The following is a 15391-nucleotide window of genomic DNA, read 5'->3' as shown; positions in this document are numbered from 1 at the left end:
TTAGGACTTATATAGCAATGAAGATACGAAGATAAATGGCATTGGGGTCATTGGGCACAGGTTTAACAAGGCTAGGACCTTAAAATCACGGAGCTGGCGGATTGGCAATACTATGGTCCATCTGGGTCACGGGTGCTCATTGGTATTCGGTGGCGAAAAGGCTTATTGGATTTTAGTGGAAATTTTGTACATCTAGCTGAGTTCTTCTTGTAGTTTATGAAATGGCTTTGTGCAAACATGCATGCATGTGACGATGATGCGTAGCCATTGCTCACCATCTATATGAATACAGAAAACAGCCAGGACCAGCTAGCCTTCTATAATACTGGACACGACTCTCGTGTCCATTTAGATATAGGTTTTGATCATGTGAACTATTATTATTATTATTATTCATTCTAATGTCATCCCAAAATAGACAGCAATGGTGTCAGGGATCACAAACTAGCAAAGAAGGCCGTGATTAAGTGTACAGGCTGATCAGGATCAAAGAATATGGTACATAAGAACATCCTAACAAAAATTGGCCTGAAGAGTACTCCGCGCAGAGGAAAGAAAGAAAAAAAAAACATTAATTTTCCAAGCACTTCACAGATTAAATTGTAAGAAACGCATGTTTTGATGTTTTTATTGCGTGCGCGCACATGTACAGGGTGGGTTTTAGTTCCTGCTTCTTTTAAAATGACCATCGTTAATTAATCTCTTTATGTCATCGATCATTAAAGAAGACAGTACTACATTAAACTAAAATATAATAAACATTAATAAAAAATAAATTACTTATTTAAAAAAAAAAACTAAATAGTGTGAACACCAAAATTATTAATAAATTTAGCATTGCCCGTACGTAAATATCTAAAAAATACTTCAAATGTAAATTCTTGAAGGTTTTTTTTGGTGTTAATTTGGACATGCATGTTCATCAAATTCCATGATTCAGATGGTCACATTTGCCCCCTCAACATTCTCGTGACTAGATTTTGCATACGTGTACTGGGAGATAAGATAAAGCAAGGCAATAAGAATCCATTGAATATATATATATATATGCTTTCCGGTTTTTCTTTCTATCTTGTCTCTATTTACTTTCTCTGAGAGGAGCTAGCAGACAATCAGTTTTTATGGATTAGATTTCTTGGTATTATATCATATTTATTACCTATCATGTAAATAAATTTAAATATCCATTAATTATCAGTTTTGGATACCTTTATGTATATTCATTACTTTACTGATATTTATATATTTCAAGTTATGTTCAGAAAAATCTTGAATCGATAATATTTATACGTACCCTGATGATTATCATTATCGATCTATCAGATATATATAATAATTACTCAAAAAATACTTAGCTATTCGCGAATTATATCTTGTCAATATTTGTGATTAAATTGTCAATGGAGGAAGAAAAACAAGGTGCAAAGACTCAAGAGCATTTATCCACGAGGGTAAAAGTTGATTGGCAATGAACACCAGGCATGTTTGTGATGGTCCACATGTTTCTTGGTAGTCAAGTCATCGAATATTTTGGGTAACTTTTAATTCAAACTCCCATTAATCGTGATATTGATCGATGATGTCTCCGTTAATTGTACTTTACAAGAAAATGATAGCAGTAGCTCACAACTTAGCAATCCCCTGCTCTCAACAAACAGCCCTAGCCCCCAAGTTGAAGCAACGTAACCGCCCCACATATATAGCGCGCCTGCAGCATTCTGTGACACAGGCATCATATGTTGAGCCGATCCATAATGCACAACGCTTTTTACTCTTTTTATCTATAAATCCGCCCTGGTCTTATAGTGGGATGTTAGTTATAGTTTTGCACTGTAGGTGTTGCCATGCTGAGCTCACCATCTGTTCATACACAATGCTCCAATTTCAAGCTGCTGCTTTGATGTGTAAATTTGTCCATGCCCAAACTTCTGTGTAAAGTTGCAACAGTACCCTCTCTCTCTCTCTCTCTCTCTATATATATATATATATATATATAGATTTATATTACAACTTGCTAACAAGTGGGCGCGGCTAGCTGTTTATCTTGATTAATGTACACTTCGGCTGTCTCTGCACTTCCATTATTGCGTCCAAAGCATGTTTCATGTTCACGTACACTTCCATCTATTATTAATGACAGCTTATAGTGATGGTCAAGGATCATGAATAAACATGCGCAAATGTTGTAGACGTTGATTTGGTGGGCAGTACTTCTCGACGTTTGCGAGGTTTAATTTACCTTTGCAAAATGGCTAGAAGATCTCCAAAAGGATTTAATATAATAGAAATTAACCAGTGGAAGAGATTGATTGATTCTCCGTCTATCAGCAATTCTCTTATGCTAATGTGTGACCTTATCTCTGGGCTGTGCTTGGCACGGACTTCGTTGAAGTGCATGCACATCACTGTGTTTTAATGGAATCCAGAGATTATAAATATTTTGTATTTAAAAAGGTGAAACTTTTGCATTTGATGCCCACCTATAATTCTCTTTTCTGGAGTACTTAATTTGAGTATATATGTTTGAAACTAATTCTACGTGATTGAATTCAAATTTCATTGATAAATAAATTTAGTTTATATGTTTGAAAAAATTAATTTTTCTTTTCTAATATATCATCACCCTCATTTTATTTCTTTAAATATTTCTCCATATGAGATATGATTATTTTAGAAAAGCTAGTTTTAATATTAAATTATTATTCTTAGTATGATCTAATTTATTTTTGTATTATTTTAAATATTTAAAATTCAATTATTGAATAATGGTTATATTTTATTGAAACATCGAAATATTGATCAATCTGATTAAGGGGATTTCAAACACAATATTAATAATTCATATTTATAGCATCAGGAGTCCACATTAAAGTGTTAATGAGCTTTTTACACGCCACTATCACCTGCACGCAGTACTTTATAATTTTTATCACTCATCGGTCATTAGCTACAATCTTTTTTTTATAAGTCCTCTTTTAACGAAGGTAACAATAATAATAACAAAAACTTTAAGGGCTGGGATAATGACTAGGTATATATTTTTGTGTATATATTTGATTAATTTTTAAGTATAAATCCACCAGTATCTAAGAGAATTTATTAAAAAAATAATAATAAAGCATGTCGATATAAGAAGTGCACGTATAGAATCACTCGGGAAGGGATCTTAATCATCAGATTAATAAAAGCAAGTATTTTTTATTTATGTTATAAATGGGGGATTTAAACTCAAAATCTCCCAAAGAAAGAAAGCAACATTAATATCAACATTAAAAAAATACTTTAAAAAATTATCAACATTTACAAACCCCATAATAAATCGAACAATCAATTGCTTACTTATGAATGGGGATTTCATGTCCGGCTTCCCATCAACAACTGTTAGTTATATATATATTTGTTTTAGTTTAATGTGAGTGTCCGGACTAACTTGTACGTACCTCGATTAATTCCACTGGCTCTAAAGTTAACGACCATGTAAGCTTCTAGTGGCCATCATATGAGCAAGCACAGAGCTCGAACCTGAAATCATAAAAAAAAACAAATTTTTTAATTTCAAACTCTTACTATTGAGTTACTACCTAGATAATTAGTGTTAGTTATATACTTGTTCGATACTATGATAGGCATGCCGAGGATGTAATATTAGTGTGATAAAAAAACAAAAATGAAAAAAATTATAATGTCAGGTGTCTTGTCAAGGAAAGCAACAAGGAGTCGCTAGGCACGTGACTTCAAGAATCTGTGGAGACGTGGCGTGAAACCATTTTCAAAGTTTCAAAAAGGCGGTAACCAATGCTTAACATACACTTGTCACCGTGTGACGCGTCTTCTCGAGAGTTGTCACCAGAAAACCATTTCTCTTTTAATTCGGCTCTTGCGACGATCCTCTACATCAATAACTTCCCTGCTTTTGGCGTAATTTACGGTCTAAGCCATTACGAGATGAGTTTATTCTCTTCATTTTTTACCTGGAAAAAAAACCGAAGATAAAGGTGTTGGCCATACGATCATGAAATCCGAGCATTCAAACGAGGCCGATTAGGAAAATAAGAATCTGTAATTTCTTTTCGTCAGAAAAAAGAGATATTAAATTAAAATGATATTAATTATTTATTTTATTCAATTTGGTTTTCAAAGAAACATATTGTTTATGAATGGAATCAGATTTTGTTTCCAAGCAATATTGTTTACACACGCCACCCACGGTAGACAACAGGAGAGCATCAAACGGTTAGAAAACAACGTTGTTTTTAAAATAAATTAAAGGGAAAAAATGAAACCAATAACTGCTTGTCTTATTGTATATATTTCTTCAAATATCTTCTATGCAGTTCTAGAAATATGGAATTTCTTGGTTCACAAGTCACGAGTTAAGATCTGACGAGGCTTAGGATTCAGTATAAATAGGTAGTCTGATAGAGCTGCCAGGCATTAATTCAACTAACTACCTAGCTAGAGCAGCTCTTTTCCTTGTAATCCAACATCGAAGCACAGCTTTACAGAGGTTGCTTGTGTTTTCAAGAACAAATTAAAATCAGGTATTATTTTAAATTTCTTGTCGATCATTAATCTCATCTTCAGTCTGCAATTAAAACCATAAGATTCTGATATCTATTAATGGCTAATTGCAAGATTCAAAAAAGGTTCCCTGCGCGCCATGAACAGAACATGGGGCCGGGCCGGCATCGATTTATCATAAATAAATATTTTGTATGCTTAATTAACGATTGATATATTTCATAATTTCAATGTTCTGGTGTCTTACCATATACAGTTAGTCCAGGTCAAGTAAAGCGTCACATTTTACATTGTCAAAATGGCCAAGAAAAATATTGATTGAAAGAAGAAGAAGATTGGCTTCTTCCTTCTTTTTTTTTTTTTTATTATTATTAATGTGGATGTCCGAGCAACTTGCATGTACCTCGACTAATCCCACGAATCCTAAAATTAACAATCATGTAAGCCTTCAATGATTATCATATTAGCAACCATAAAAGGATCAATCCTCTTGATCTCAAATTTTTATCATTAAACTACCTACTAGATGGTTAAGATAGGCTTTTTCTTTAATCAACTAGGTTCTGGCTCCCATTTGATCAAAATTCTTACACAAACTGTTTAATTCTCTTGTTATCTCATGTGTCACAAATATATATATATATATATATATATATATATATATATATATATATATATATATATATATTCTTAGGAGCGTTAAATCAACGACAGAAAACTAATAGAGTTAAATCATAAATAAAGCATGTGATTTTAATGCCTCGAAACTTAAAGGTCAAGGATGGTATCAAATCATGTACACACACTTCTGGTTTTATTTTTTACTTTTTAAATATAATGGATTAAGAAAACAGAAATGGTTAGTTTAGGATTGCATTTAAAACTAAAAAAGTTTCAAAATTTAATAAAATATCATTTTAAAATAATTTCTAAACAGTACCTCAAAATCTAAAACACAAAAGCCAACAAAATAGGCAATTTGGTCATTTTGCAAAATTGGAGCATCTAACTCTTAACTTGTATCCTTGTCACGGCCTAACTTAATTCACATGAGTGGCATTGATTACCTTTGGAACCTTTTCAATTAAAAAATTAGATATGAAATAACTCTTGAGTCAACTACAGGTCTCTCTTTTCTTCGGTAACCGTTGCTTTGCGCGTGAAAACTGTAAGGAGCTTACCAGGAAGGGATAAAGCTGGAGAGAACATTGCTTCCCGCGTTTTCCATGACCCAATTTCTTATAATGCCATGCGTGCAAGCTATGCTAAAATCTTTCAGAGCTATAATCCACCACAATACACACCGCTAGCTTAGCCACCCCTCTTCCTTATTTCTTGGTCCTTGATGGTTTTAATTCTCTTTAAGCTTCTTCATTCTTCAATCACCTCTACTTCTCATTAAGCTAATTTAGCTTTCTTCTCTTTTGCTTTATGTTATTAGTTTACTTGCTTAAAAAGAAAAACCCATTACCTTTTTGTCAAATCAATAACTGGCCCCTGTTGATTCAAAGATATTCTACTTTGATTTGTCGACAACGGGTTCAAAGGCTTAAATTAACTTGTAGTTCTTTCTTATCTGGTTTTTGTTTTACTTGGTCAGTTTCAGAGCCTTGAGAATCTAGCTCTCTTTAAGAAGTTTGTAGTGGTCTATGATACTTTTTAGTCGACTTTGATTATCTATGGTTGTATAAAGCTTGCAACTCTTTGTTGGTAATTTGGTGGCAAGTCTTTGTTTATTTATATATAATAACTTTGCTGGGGTAGGATCTTCTCTTTGCAGAGAGGTATAGTAGTTTTCATTATTGTTAGGAGAAAGGGAAGTTGCAAGAAGGGACTAAATTGAATCAGGTTTGTGTTTAATTCTTGCTTTGTTTAGATTTGAATTGAGGCTATGGGAGGTCATGTGAGCAAGAGGCCAGCTGAAGCATCATCTTCTTCTATCAATCTCAACAACAATTTACAATACACGACTGGATTGAGCTCTTACGAGGCTGCTTGCCTGCTTGACAAGGACTTGCAGTCCTTTGACACCACCCTCCAAGCTCGGACCAATCATGTCATCAATACTCTTGCTGTCGGTGTTGAGGTCCGTGCACTTTCTTTTGATTCCTTGAAGGAAGTCACAGAATGCTTGTTGGAGATGAACCAAGAGGTTGTTAAGGTTATCTTGGAGTGCAAGAGAGACATATGGAAGAATCAAGAATTGTTTGAGCTTGTTGAGGAGTATTTTGAGAATAGCTTGCAGACTCTAGATTTCTGCGCTGCATTGGAGAAGTGCCTAAAGCGTGCCCGCGATAGCCAATTGCTGATTCTTGTCGCGCTTCAGCAATTCGAAGAGGAAAGTGAGGCAGGAGGGAGTAAGTATGTGAAGACCTTGGAGGAACTGAAGAGTTTCAAGGCAGCAGGTGATCCTTTCACGGAGGAATTCTTTCAAATCTTTCAATCTGTGTACAGGCAGCAGATAACGATGCTTGAGAAGCTACAACTTAGGAAGAATAAGCTTGACAAGAAGCTCAAGTGCATTCATGCTTGGAGGAAGGTTTCAAGTATAATATTTGTAGCTACTTTTGCTACTGTATTGATTTGCTCAGTTGTTGCTGCAGCCATGGCTGCCCCTCCTGTTGCTGCTGCTCTTGCTGCAGCATCATCAATCCCATTAGGCTCAATGGGGAAGTGGATTGATTCTATGTGGAAGAATTATGAAAATGCATTGAAGGGACAGAAGGAGGTGATTAGCACAATGCAAGTTGGTACTTATGTGGCCATAAAGGACCTTGACACCATTCGGGTTCTAATTAATCGCCTGGAGATTGAGATTGAAGCGCTAATGCAAACAACTGACTTTGCAATTGAGCATGATGCTGTGAAGCTTGCAATAGAGGAGATCAAGAAGAAGCTGGGGGTGTTCATGAAGAATGTCGAGGATTTGGGATTACAGGCTGATACATGCAGCCGTGATATCAGAAGGGCTCGGACTGTGGTTCTGCAACGGATCATTAAAAATCCCCAAAACTAGAAGGATAATGATTCTTGATACTTTCAACTGGATAGTTGTTGATATTCTGAGATATATCTGATTCTTAATTGTGTTCTGTGATAATTATAAAATACCCATTTTCTAGTTTGTATGATTGATTATTGCGATTTCATTAATGTTCTCAAGTAATAACTTGACTGCCATTGATGTTTAGGCAGCAACATTTTATTAGTTTCCATTCTGGCAAATATTAGTTCATGTTCATTAATTATTTTCATTGTGACCATTGATTTCTACGTTCAATGTATACCTGTTTCTTGCTCGAAGTGGAACGACAAGTTGGTCCCCTATCTGTTAAACAGTGACGATGGCAATGAGCCAAGCTTATTCAAAATGTTTGACTGGTAGCTGTTGTCCAGTTCAGAACCTCTCTTTCTGCTTTGAAGGTTTCAATAACTTCAATACACAAGACATTCTTGGGCTACCCATTGAGTTTAGTCACCCCTCCTTTTTTTTTTCGGCTTTTCCTCGCAATTCCCCTGTAGAAAGTATGTTCACACAACTCTCTAGAACCTGACAATGCTGAAATTTCTGTGTTGGAGTGATATTTCTTTCTAGATACTATCAGATTAGACCGCACGGAGTCCGTTCATGTAACAAAAAATTCATGCAAGTTTGCAACACTTGGCGTACAACTCTCCCATCATTAACAAAGGCGGGACTTGTGTAATTGACTGGAAATTTCTGGTGAAATTCACTTCTAACTTGGAAAGTCATCACACATTAGAAGATTCATACAAGAGTAAAAATAACAAGGCAAAGTACAAGGCAAAGATACTTCTATCTTAAGAAATGGAAAAGGGCATGCGTTGTGATTTGAACGAATGGGAAGGAATAAAATTAGGGAGCGATGAAAATTCTTCATATGATCAATCAGACTTCCTCCAACGTGTGAATAGGTCATCTTAAGAGGAAATTCAAGTCAATCAGAAGTAGGTATGGATTCTTAAATGGCAAATGAACTGGTCAGCGTAAAATTTTGTTTTCTTTCCTGGGTGAGTTTTCTTTAATCACCACCAACTCCTTTTGACTGCATAAAACCCATCCAACATCACCCCAGCTCTAATGTCATGGTGGCTAGCGCACTGGAAGTTTTTGAGGTGGCAAATCAAGATGCATCACCGCACGAAAGTGGAGAACAGACTCCACACAAAGGTGGCATTCTGCTATGTGACGTGAACTTGAAAGCCAGTACCAATAAATATTTCTAGGCATAACATGAGATTAAGCTACCCAATATGAGCAGAGGCTTACAGCATCCTTCTCCGTGCGCGCGTGCGCGCAATTTTGAAGATCTATACAAAAGGCAACTGGCTTTTTAAGCCTTGCTACACCACTCACCTGAAATAGGAAAATAAACGCCCTTGAAACGTCGGATATCTTTTCTAAACCTGGAACTTCACGAGGCACTTAATAATTTGAAGGGTCATAAGTGAAGCTCTAGCAACCAAAACTTAGAAGACGAATGTATGAAATTGAATTAACCTGCAATTGATGTTCTATGCCACCTTATAGCAGTGGCTTCGGACGAACATTGAAGTAGGTTGCAGATGACAGGTAACAACACACTAAAGATACATAAATTTTGAACCAAACTGATGAAAAGATAGTGAAAAATGTAAATGTGCTAATCAACATCATTAAGGCCACAAAATTTACAAGACACTTCACTGTTGAAAGATCCCCTTCAGTTCCTTGATGAGGAAAATGGCCTTGCAAATAAAAATCAGAAAGTAATTGGTCCTTCAGCTGGAATGTATTCGTCAACCATGCAGAAACCTCCTTCTCGGATGTTGGGATTTCACCAAGGGCTATTCGCCTGACATGAATATGAACTTCTGAAGGGTTCACCCCAAAGACATTGTCCAACAAAGATGGGCATCGAGGTTTGTAGCCAATGGTCACGTCATAAACTGCAATGAGTACAAGACAAACAAGTAGACTATAAACAGAGAGAAAAGATCTATAATGATCTAAGAGTTTCGAAGTAAAATCAAGAGGTGTAATATCACATCCCTGTAAGTGACTAGCTATTCAGCCAACCAGGGAATTACCAGTACCTGAACAAGCTCAGCCTTCAAGTTTTATACTATGGGAGCTCAGATACATTTATTTCTTCTATAAACAACAAATATAAATGAGACAACATCATCTTATCCTTGCAGGCTGATTAAGAACACAGGAAAAAAAATATACAGGTACATTTTGGATTCAAATGCCTTTCATTCTCCTCCTAAAGATTGTTTCCTAATTTTTCTCTCTGTTAATTTTTCTATATATACCTTAATCAAAGGAGTACTTTCAAGTTTTAAGAAGCATAAAAGAGCTGCAGAGACCAATATTAGCAGTAAAGCATAGAAGAAAAAATAGTTACCTGCATCCAATGAACCCCTCAAATCTTCCATGCAAGCATAAAACCCTTTTGTCTTTGGTAGCAGCACATTGTTCAGGATAGGCAACCCATGTTCAGCTGCGTATTTTTTACTCCTTATACACTTCTGCTCACTGCATCAAAGAACTCAAAGATGTAAACAATATGACGAGAGTTGCACAAGAACGTTACTGATAGCACCATAGTATGCTAAATAAGAAATCCTATAAAAGGCAGGACACCTAGTCTTGAAAAAATTTAATGCACTGTGTTGATAACTTTGACCAGAGGGGGAACACAGAGCCTTGTCAAAACATTCAAAAAAGGAAAAGGAGAGAGGAAGAAATTACGTGAAATCTGTTCCTTCTGGGAAAAGAGCAAGCCAGAGGGGATCCCTGGGATCCTTAAAACTTGAAAGCATTTGGTGTATGTTTGATTCGTCAACCTCCCACTTCCTCTCCACTGAGATAAACTCCAAAATGTGGAATCCCCAGCCAAATACAGGTAATTTCATCAAACTGCTCTTAAGGACATATCTAATGCATCCCAAACATCCCTTCCGCAATGCAAGGTCCCACAAGTACATCCAATCAACCTCAGTTCTGTGGTTTGCAATAAGCAAAACTCGTTCCCTATCAGGAACAATCTCGCCAGAAAAAATTACTTTGGTTTTATTAATCTTTTCAAAGAGAAAAGGCCACAGAGCTAACCAAGAGCCAAAGAAAAAGGATGTTACTTTCCTGCTGCGATGTATGCTGACGAGTCGCAACAGAACAGCACTCACAAAGCCGCAATAAACCAATGTCATAAATGCTGTCAAAAGTAGCACCAATAAACATACAACTCCCCTGATCAGCCTTAGAGGGGTCAATTCACGATAGCTTTTTCCACCATCTGAACTAAAAGCTCCTCGAACTTCCATATGCTGATAAACCTGATTATAGCCTCCCCTTCAAAGGTTGTAGTGCCACCTAAGATATTCACCTGCTTAAAGCACCACTGCGGGGAAGTTTAAGTCCAAGAAGATCTTAACTTGCCAAATCTCCAAGTTCAAAATTTGAGGATGGTATAAGATGGGGTGTATTCTTGCCCTAGTGGGTGATATTAAAGCTATGAAGTACCAATCAGAGAATGAATGGAAAGAAGGAAAAGAGAGAAAGGAAAAAAAAAGATGAAAAATCCATATAAGAAGTAGGTACTGATATATTTTGGAGCAAATTAGCACTAAATTTACCCTAAATGAGTGAAAATCAATCTTGCTGTGATAACTTCCCAGAAAAGTCGGCGAGTTGCAATGCCAAATATAACACATTGAATAACAGAACCATGGTAAGCTAGACAAGAAAAAATGCTCGTGCTATAACAGCTAAGAGATGAAATGTAACTCACATAATATTTTTAATAACATTGATGTTATTAACCGTAAAACCCCTTTAGTTACCCCTTTAGTTACATCCAACATCCGTTTCTTAAAACAAACTAGATCACAATGTTCTTTCCTACAATCATCCCAGTATCCCACCACAAACAAAAAAATAATAATAAAATCTATTAACAAAAATTGATCAAACCTCTTACATAAATGGAGATGGCATAAATGAGTTAACAAACACCATTGTTTCCAAACAACAATTAATTAAACCTCTTACATATTAACTAAGATCCTGTTATAGACTTGTTTGTTTAATAACTTTTTTCTCTCCTAGTTTCTGGTCAAGTTAATTAATAATAACATCATCAAATTTATGATCGATCGAGAAAATTTAAGAAATGCATGAAAGGGGAAGCAGCCATTTTCTTTATTTCCTTCTTCCTTGCAAATATACAAAGTCCCTCCCTGGTTGCAAACAAAAAGTTTTTTTTTTTTTGATAGATAGATAAGAAAAGAAGAAGAAAAACTCTTAAAATAATTACAATAATCCCATCATTACTTAAAAACTAGCCATGGAACTCATTATTGATGAAAATTGGAAGTTTTTAGGTTGAGACGAATGGAGCGAGGGTAAAAATGTAAAATGCCACACAAAATCCTGTCTGGTTCCTCGGAAAAATCTAGAGAAAACAAAATGTGAACTCAAAAAAAAAAAAACGCAAGCTTTATAGTTTATATCAAAACTCAGCTTAGCATTAATAACTTGCTCTTCAAACTTAAAATTAAAGAAAAATAAAAAAGAATAATAATCTTTATTTATTTTGGAGCTTCGAGCATTGAATATGATCAAGAAACTGTACAGCATTTTCTTTAATTAATTTTCTGGAGAACCAAACAAATGTTGTAAGAACAAGAAAGGAAAGTAGTGACGGTTACCTGGTAAATAAAATTTACAACGGTCGAAAAAAACCGATGCCGGAGAGACGGGGAGAGAGAGAGCGAGAGAGTTAGAGGTTTCTGTTGGGATGTTCTGTGCTTTTGCAGTGGTTTCTTCGTGTAATGATAACGAGTGCGTGAAATGGAGTGAGAGGTGGTGACGGTGAGAAAATGAGGCTTTGTTGAGTTTATAAATTACCTATCTTGCCACTGCCTTTGGCCTTTTGTGCTGGAAGGTTCGGGCCCCGTGAAAACGTGGTGAAGCTTCGATTATTATTTTTGTAAAAAAAAAAAACAACAACAAAATCTCTGATGTAGAGAAAAGCAAATACAATAACATAAGATTTTTAAAATAAAAATCATACAAAGATTTTAATTCATATTTTAGTACTAAATATTTTCTCCAAGTAGTTTACGTTTCAGAGCAGCTATCTAAATAAATTAAAAAGCTTTAAAAAAATTATAGTTCTAAATAAATTTTAAAAATAAAATTAATATTTAATTTGAATGTAAATAAAAAAATTCTTAAAAAATCTTTCTTTGACTTTTGAATTTGCATCAGTCTACTGGATTGGAGTGGTGTTTATAATATTTTTAAAGATTGAGTTCTATTTAAAATTTAAATTTTAATATTTAATATGGTTTAAAATATAAGATTTTATTAATATTTTTTAATTAAATTTAATTCAGACCGTTTCAAAAATGGTGAGATAGAATTCAGTTGTCATGAACCACGGGTGAAATAATATAATTTTCTTAAAAACTAAAAAATTTCAGCTAAGAAAAAACCGAATTTAAATTACAGGACGATTGTTGGCACAAGTAGCTATTTTGTATTTTTCAAGAATCCTCAGGTTGCGTAATTGTTGGAAAGCATTTTCATACCATTTTTTTAATATAAAAAAAATAAAAATAAAAAGAAGATGGAATTCATTAATAGAGGCTCCAAGTTCCAGGCAGTACGCAAGTGAGGGGCCCAGCACCCTTGGTTTAAGGCAGTACGCAGGTGAGCTGTCTCGAAAGCTCGAAAGGAAACAGCCCAGTACCGAGGGGGTGGAGAGCCACGAAAGACATCGGTCCAACCCAGCGTCCACGTGCAACTCCCTTTGCATCTAATTTGGTACCGATAATTTTTTCGGTTTCGACAACTCGACCCGAAGTCGAGAAGTTGATGTCTCACCTCGAAAGAAAATGAAATGAAAACCTTTTCTTTTTTTCTTTTTTTCTTTTTCATTAGAGGAGAGAAATGAGAGGTTGGTTTCATAAAGACAGCTCGTATTTGTTTACAGCTCAGTTACGTCAAGGTAACGACATTTGATTTTACAGAATTTTCTGAGGAAAAGATAAGGAATATTCTATCCAGAGTCTTAAATCTGTAAACTCGACTCTATTTACAAGTGCATCAAGGCAATTAAACCTAAAACTCCCTCAACCAAATTTTAAACATGCAATTGCCCACGTATTTTCATTTTGATGGTTTTACGTTGTTAACGAACACTAGTCGTGTGGCCAAAGCATGAAAGCACTGTGGTATTTTTCATTATTCATCCTCTCATGGATCCTTTTGAATTAGAGTTGTCAAATTTTAAAATAATTCTAATTTGATACTTCAACTTTTTTTTACACAACTAAACCCAAATTAACATCCATTTTCATATTTTTTTGGAATGAAGGGTTGAACTGAAAGATAGAGGGCTAAAGTGTAAATAACATGTAAAATAGATGGTGTCTTAAAATTTCACTTGACAAGTTTATTTTAGTTCCCCATGTTTTTTACTATTAGATAACAAAACTTTAATTTTTTAAAAATCAATTTTAGTACAAAACTTCATTTCACTCGTTTTCCAATCCCTTTTATGTGAGAGGCTCGCTATTCCGGTGTGAAGAAAGAAATTCATCGTTGACGACGATTCCAGCCATCAAACTAGTTGATTTTGGTGTCAATGAGTTTCCTTTCATGAAAGGAGTTTCACCTAAGTGTTTTTTTCCTCTTCTTGCCCGAGAAGGTAGATCTAACCGCGAGAACCAACTTTATTACTGTAGATGTGGCAAATCTATAATCTTTTTTTTAAAAAAAAATAGATTTTTTATATATGTTTTCTTTTTTTTCTTTATACTTAACATATTTTATCACTTTATACTTGGCTTATTCATCACCATTTTTTTATCTTCATTATTTTGTAATATTTTTTTAGTTTTTCCTCTTTTTTTCTAAACACTTTTTTAATAAAAAAAATGATATATATATATATATATATATATATATATATATATATTTTGCACTTAGGATACTTATCAATACTTGGTCTATTTACATAATTCTTTTTGTTTTTATCATCATTCTTTGGTAATTTGTTTTTGTAATTTTTCTTTTTTTTCCTTACACTTCTCTCTTAGCTAAAAATCATATTATATGTTTTTATTAATGCATGTGGTTTTTATTTTATGTAAGCATTAACTTTTTGATTCACAATTATAGTTTTTACTTTGTGTCATAAAACACATTAATAACACCTACACATTCATTCTTTCACATTAAAAAAAACAATTATTTGATATATAGCAAGGCGAGTTGAATAGAAATATTAACATTTTTTTTTTATTTATTGACACACATGATTATTAATTTATTTAATTAAATGCATATTTAGGTCTTTTAATTTATAATTAGAATTTTTTTTATAAAAAATATGTTAAGAAAACCAGTATTTTTTTTATCAAAAAAATTATCCAGCAAATAATAAAACACGGGATAAATAACCAGTGTTATTCCACTGGTGCACAAACCAACCTTTTTAATTCCATAGCTTCTCAAAGCTATATTAGGGGGGTTTTTTATCGCTTAAAAGATATTTTGTACGAGACTAAACCTAGCCAAGACGCAGCCAGCCTCGCTCCCTGGGTTAATCAAGATTAAAATCACTGGCTTGTGTTGATCCTGTGTGCATTGCTATTGAAAGATAATAAGTTGGAAAGAAATTGACGCTTGATCTTTCATGAGAGTTACTGATTATGTAGTTCCACTTTTCATTTTAATCAATCCGTTCGGCCCGGAAGCCGTTACAGGCCTGCCTGGGCTGTTTAGGCATGACCTTCAAGGCCTATAAATTGGCCGCTAAGCAATGTTTATGAACTGGTGTCCGGTTTTTTTTGT

At 34.5% G+C, this 15391-nt stretch overlaps 2 protein-coding genes across 5 annotated transcripts; one reads left to right on the top strand and one right to left on the bottom strand.

Moving 5' to 3' along the window:
- Positions 1-4403: 4403 nt before the first annotated feature.
- On the top strand, positions 4404-7729 carry LOC7457494 (UPF0496 protein At4g34320). Its single transcript, XM_002313028.3, has 2 exons — positions 4404-4541; positions 6398-7729. Exon 2 carries the CDS (start codon positions 6413-6415, stop codon positions 7535-7537), a length of 1125 nt encoding a protein of 374 aa, XP_002313064.1. The 5' UTR covers positions 4404-4541; positions 6398-6412; the 3' UTR covers positions 7538-7729.
- Positions 7730-8220: 491 nt separating this feature from the next.
- LOC127905801 (probable 1-acyl-sn-glycerol-3-phosphate acyltransferase 5) lies at positions 8221-12403 on the bottom strand. Of its 4 annotated transcripts, XM_052456010.1 has the most exons (5): positions 12238-12403; positions 10280-10913; positions 9933-10063; positions 9044-9471; positions 8221-8899 (listed from the first exon to the last, which is right to left on the bottom strand). In XM_052456010.1, exons 2-4 carry the CDS (start codon positions 10849-10851, stop codon positions 9068-9070), a joined length of 1107 nt encoding a protein of 368 aa, XP_052311970.1. In that variant the 5' UTR covers positions 10852-10913; positions 12238-12403; the 3' UTR covers positions 8221-8899; positions 9044-9067. The 4 variants fall into 4 exon arrangements, with proteins under 4 accessions (XP_052311970.1, XP_052311967.1, XP_052311969.1 ...); XM_052456007.1 differs by lacking the exon at positions 8221-8899 and having other exon boundaries at positions 9013-9471; positions 10280-10928; XM_052456009.1 differs by lacking the exon at positions 8221-8899 and having other exon boundaries at positions 9013-9471.
- Positions 12404-15391: the final 2988 nt, after the last annotated feature.

The sequence above is a fragment of the Populus trichocarpa genome, chromosome 9, assembly GCF_000002775.5.
Source record: "Populus trichocarpa isolate Nisqually-1 chromosome 9, P.trichocarpa_v4.1, whole genome shotgun sequence".
Classification (NCBI taxonomy): domain Eukaryota; kingdom Viridiplantae; phylum Streptophyta; class Magnoliopsida; order Malpighiales; family Salicaceae; genus Populus; species Populus trichocarpa.
This window is presented reverse-complemented; position numbering and strand designations above follow the sequence as displayed.

Excerpts from the sequence above, each read along its gene's own strand:
- LOC7457494 (XM_002313028.3), top strand. The coding sequence starts at position 6,413 with ATGGGAGGTCATGTGAGCAAGAGGCCAGCTGAAGCATCATCTTCTTCT.
- LOC127905801 (XM_052456010.1), bottom strand. The coding sequence starts at position 10,851 with ATGGAAGTTCGAGGAGCTTTTAGTTCAGATGGTGGAAAAAGCTATCGT. Across the intron at positions 10,064-10,279 it reads CCAGAAGGAACAGATTTCAC|TGAGCAGAAGTGTATAAGGA; the intron begins GTAATTTCTTCC and ends TCTTTGATGCAG. Across the intron at positions 9,472-9,932 it reads GAGGGGTTCATTGGATGCAG|TTTATGACGTGACCATTGGC; the intron begins GTAACTATTTTT and ends TACTCATTGCAG.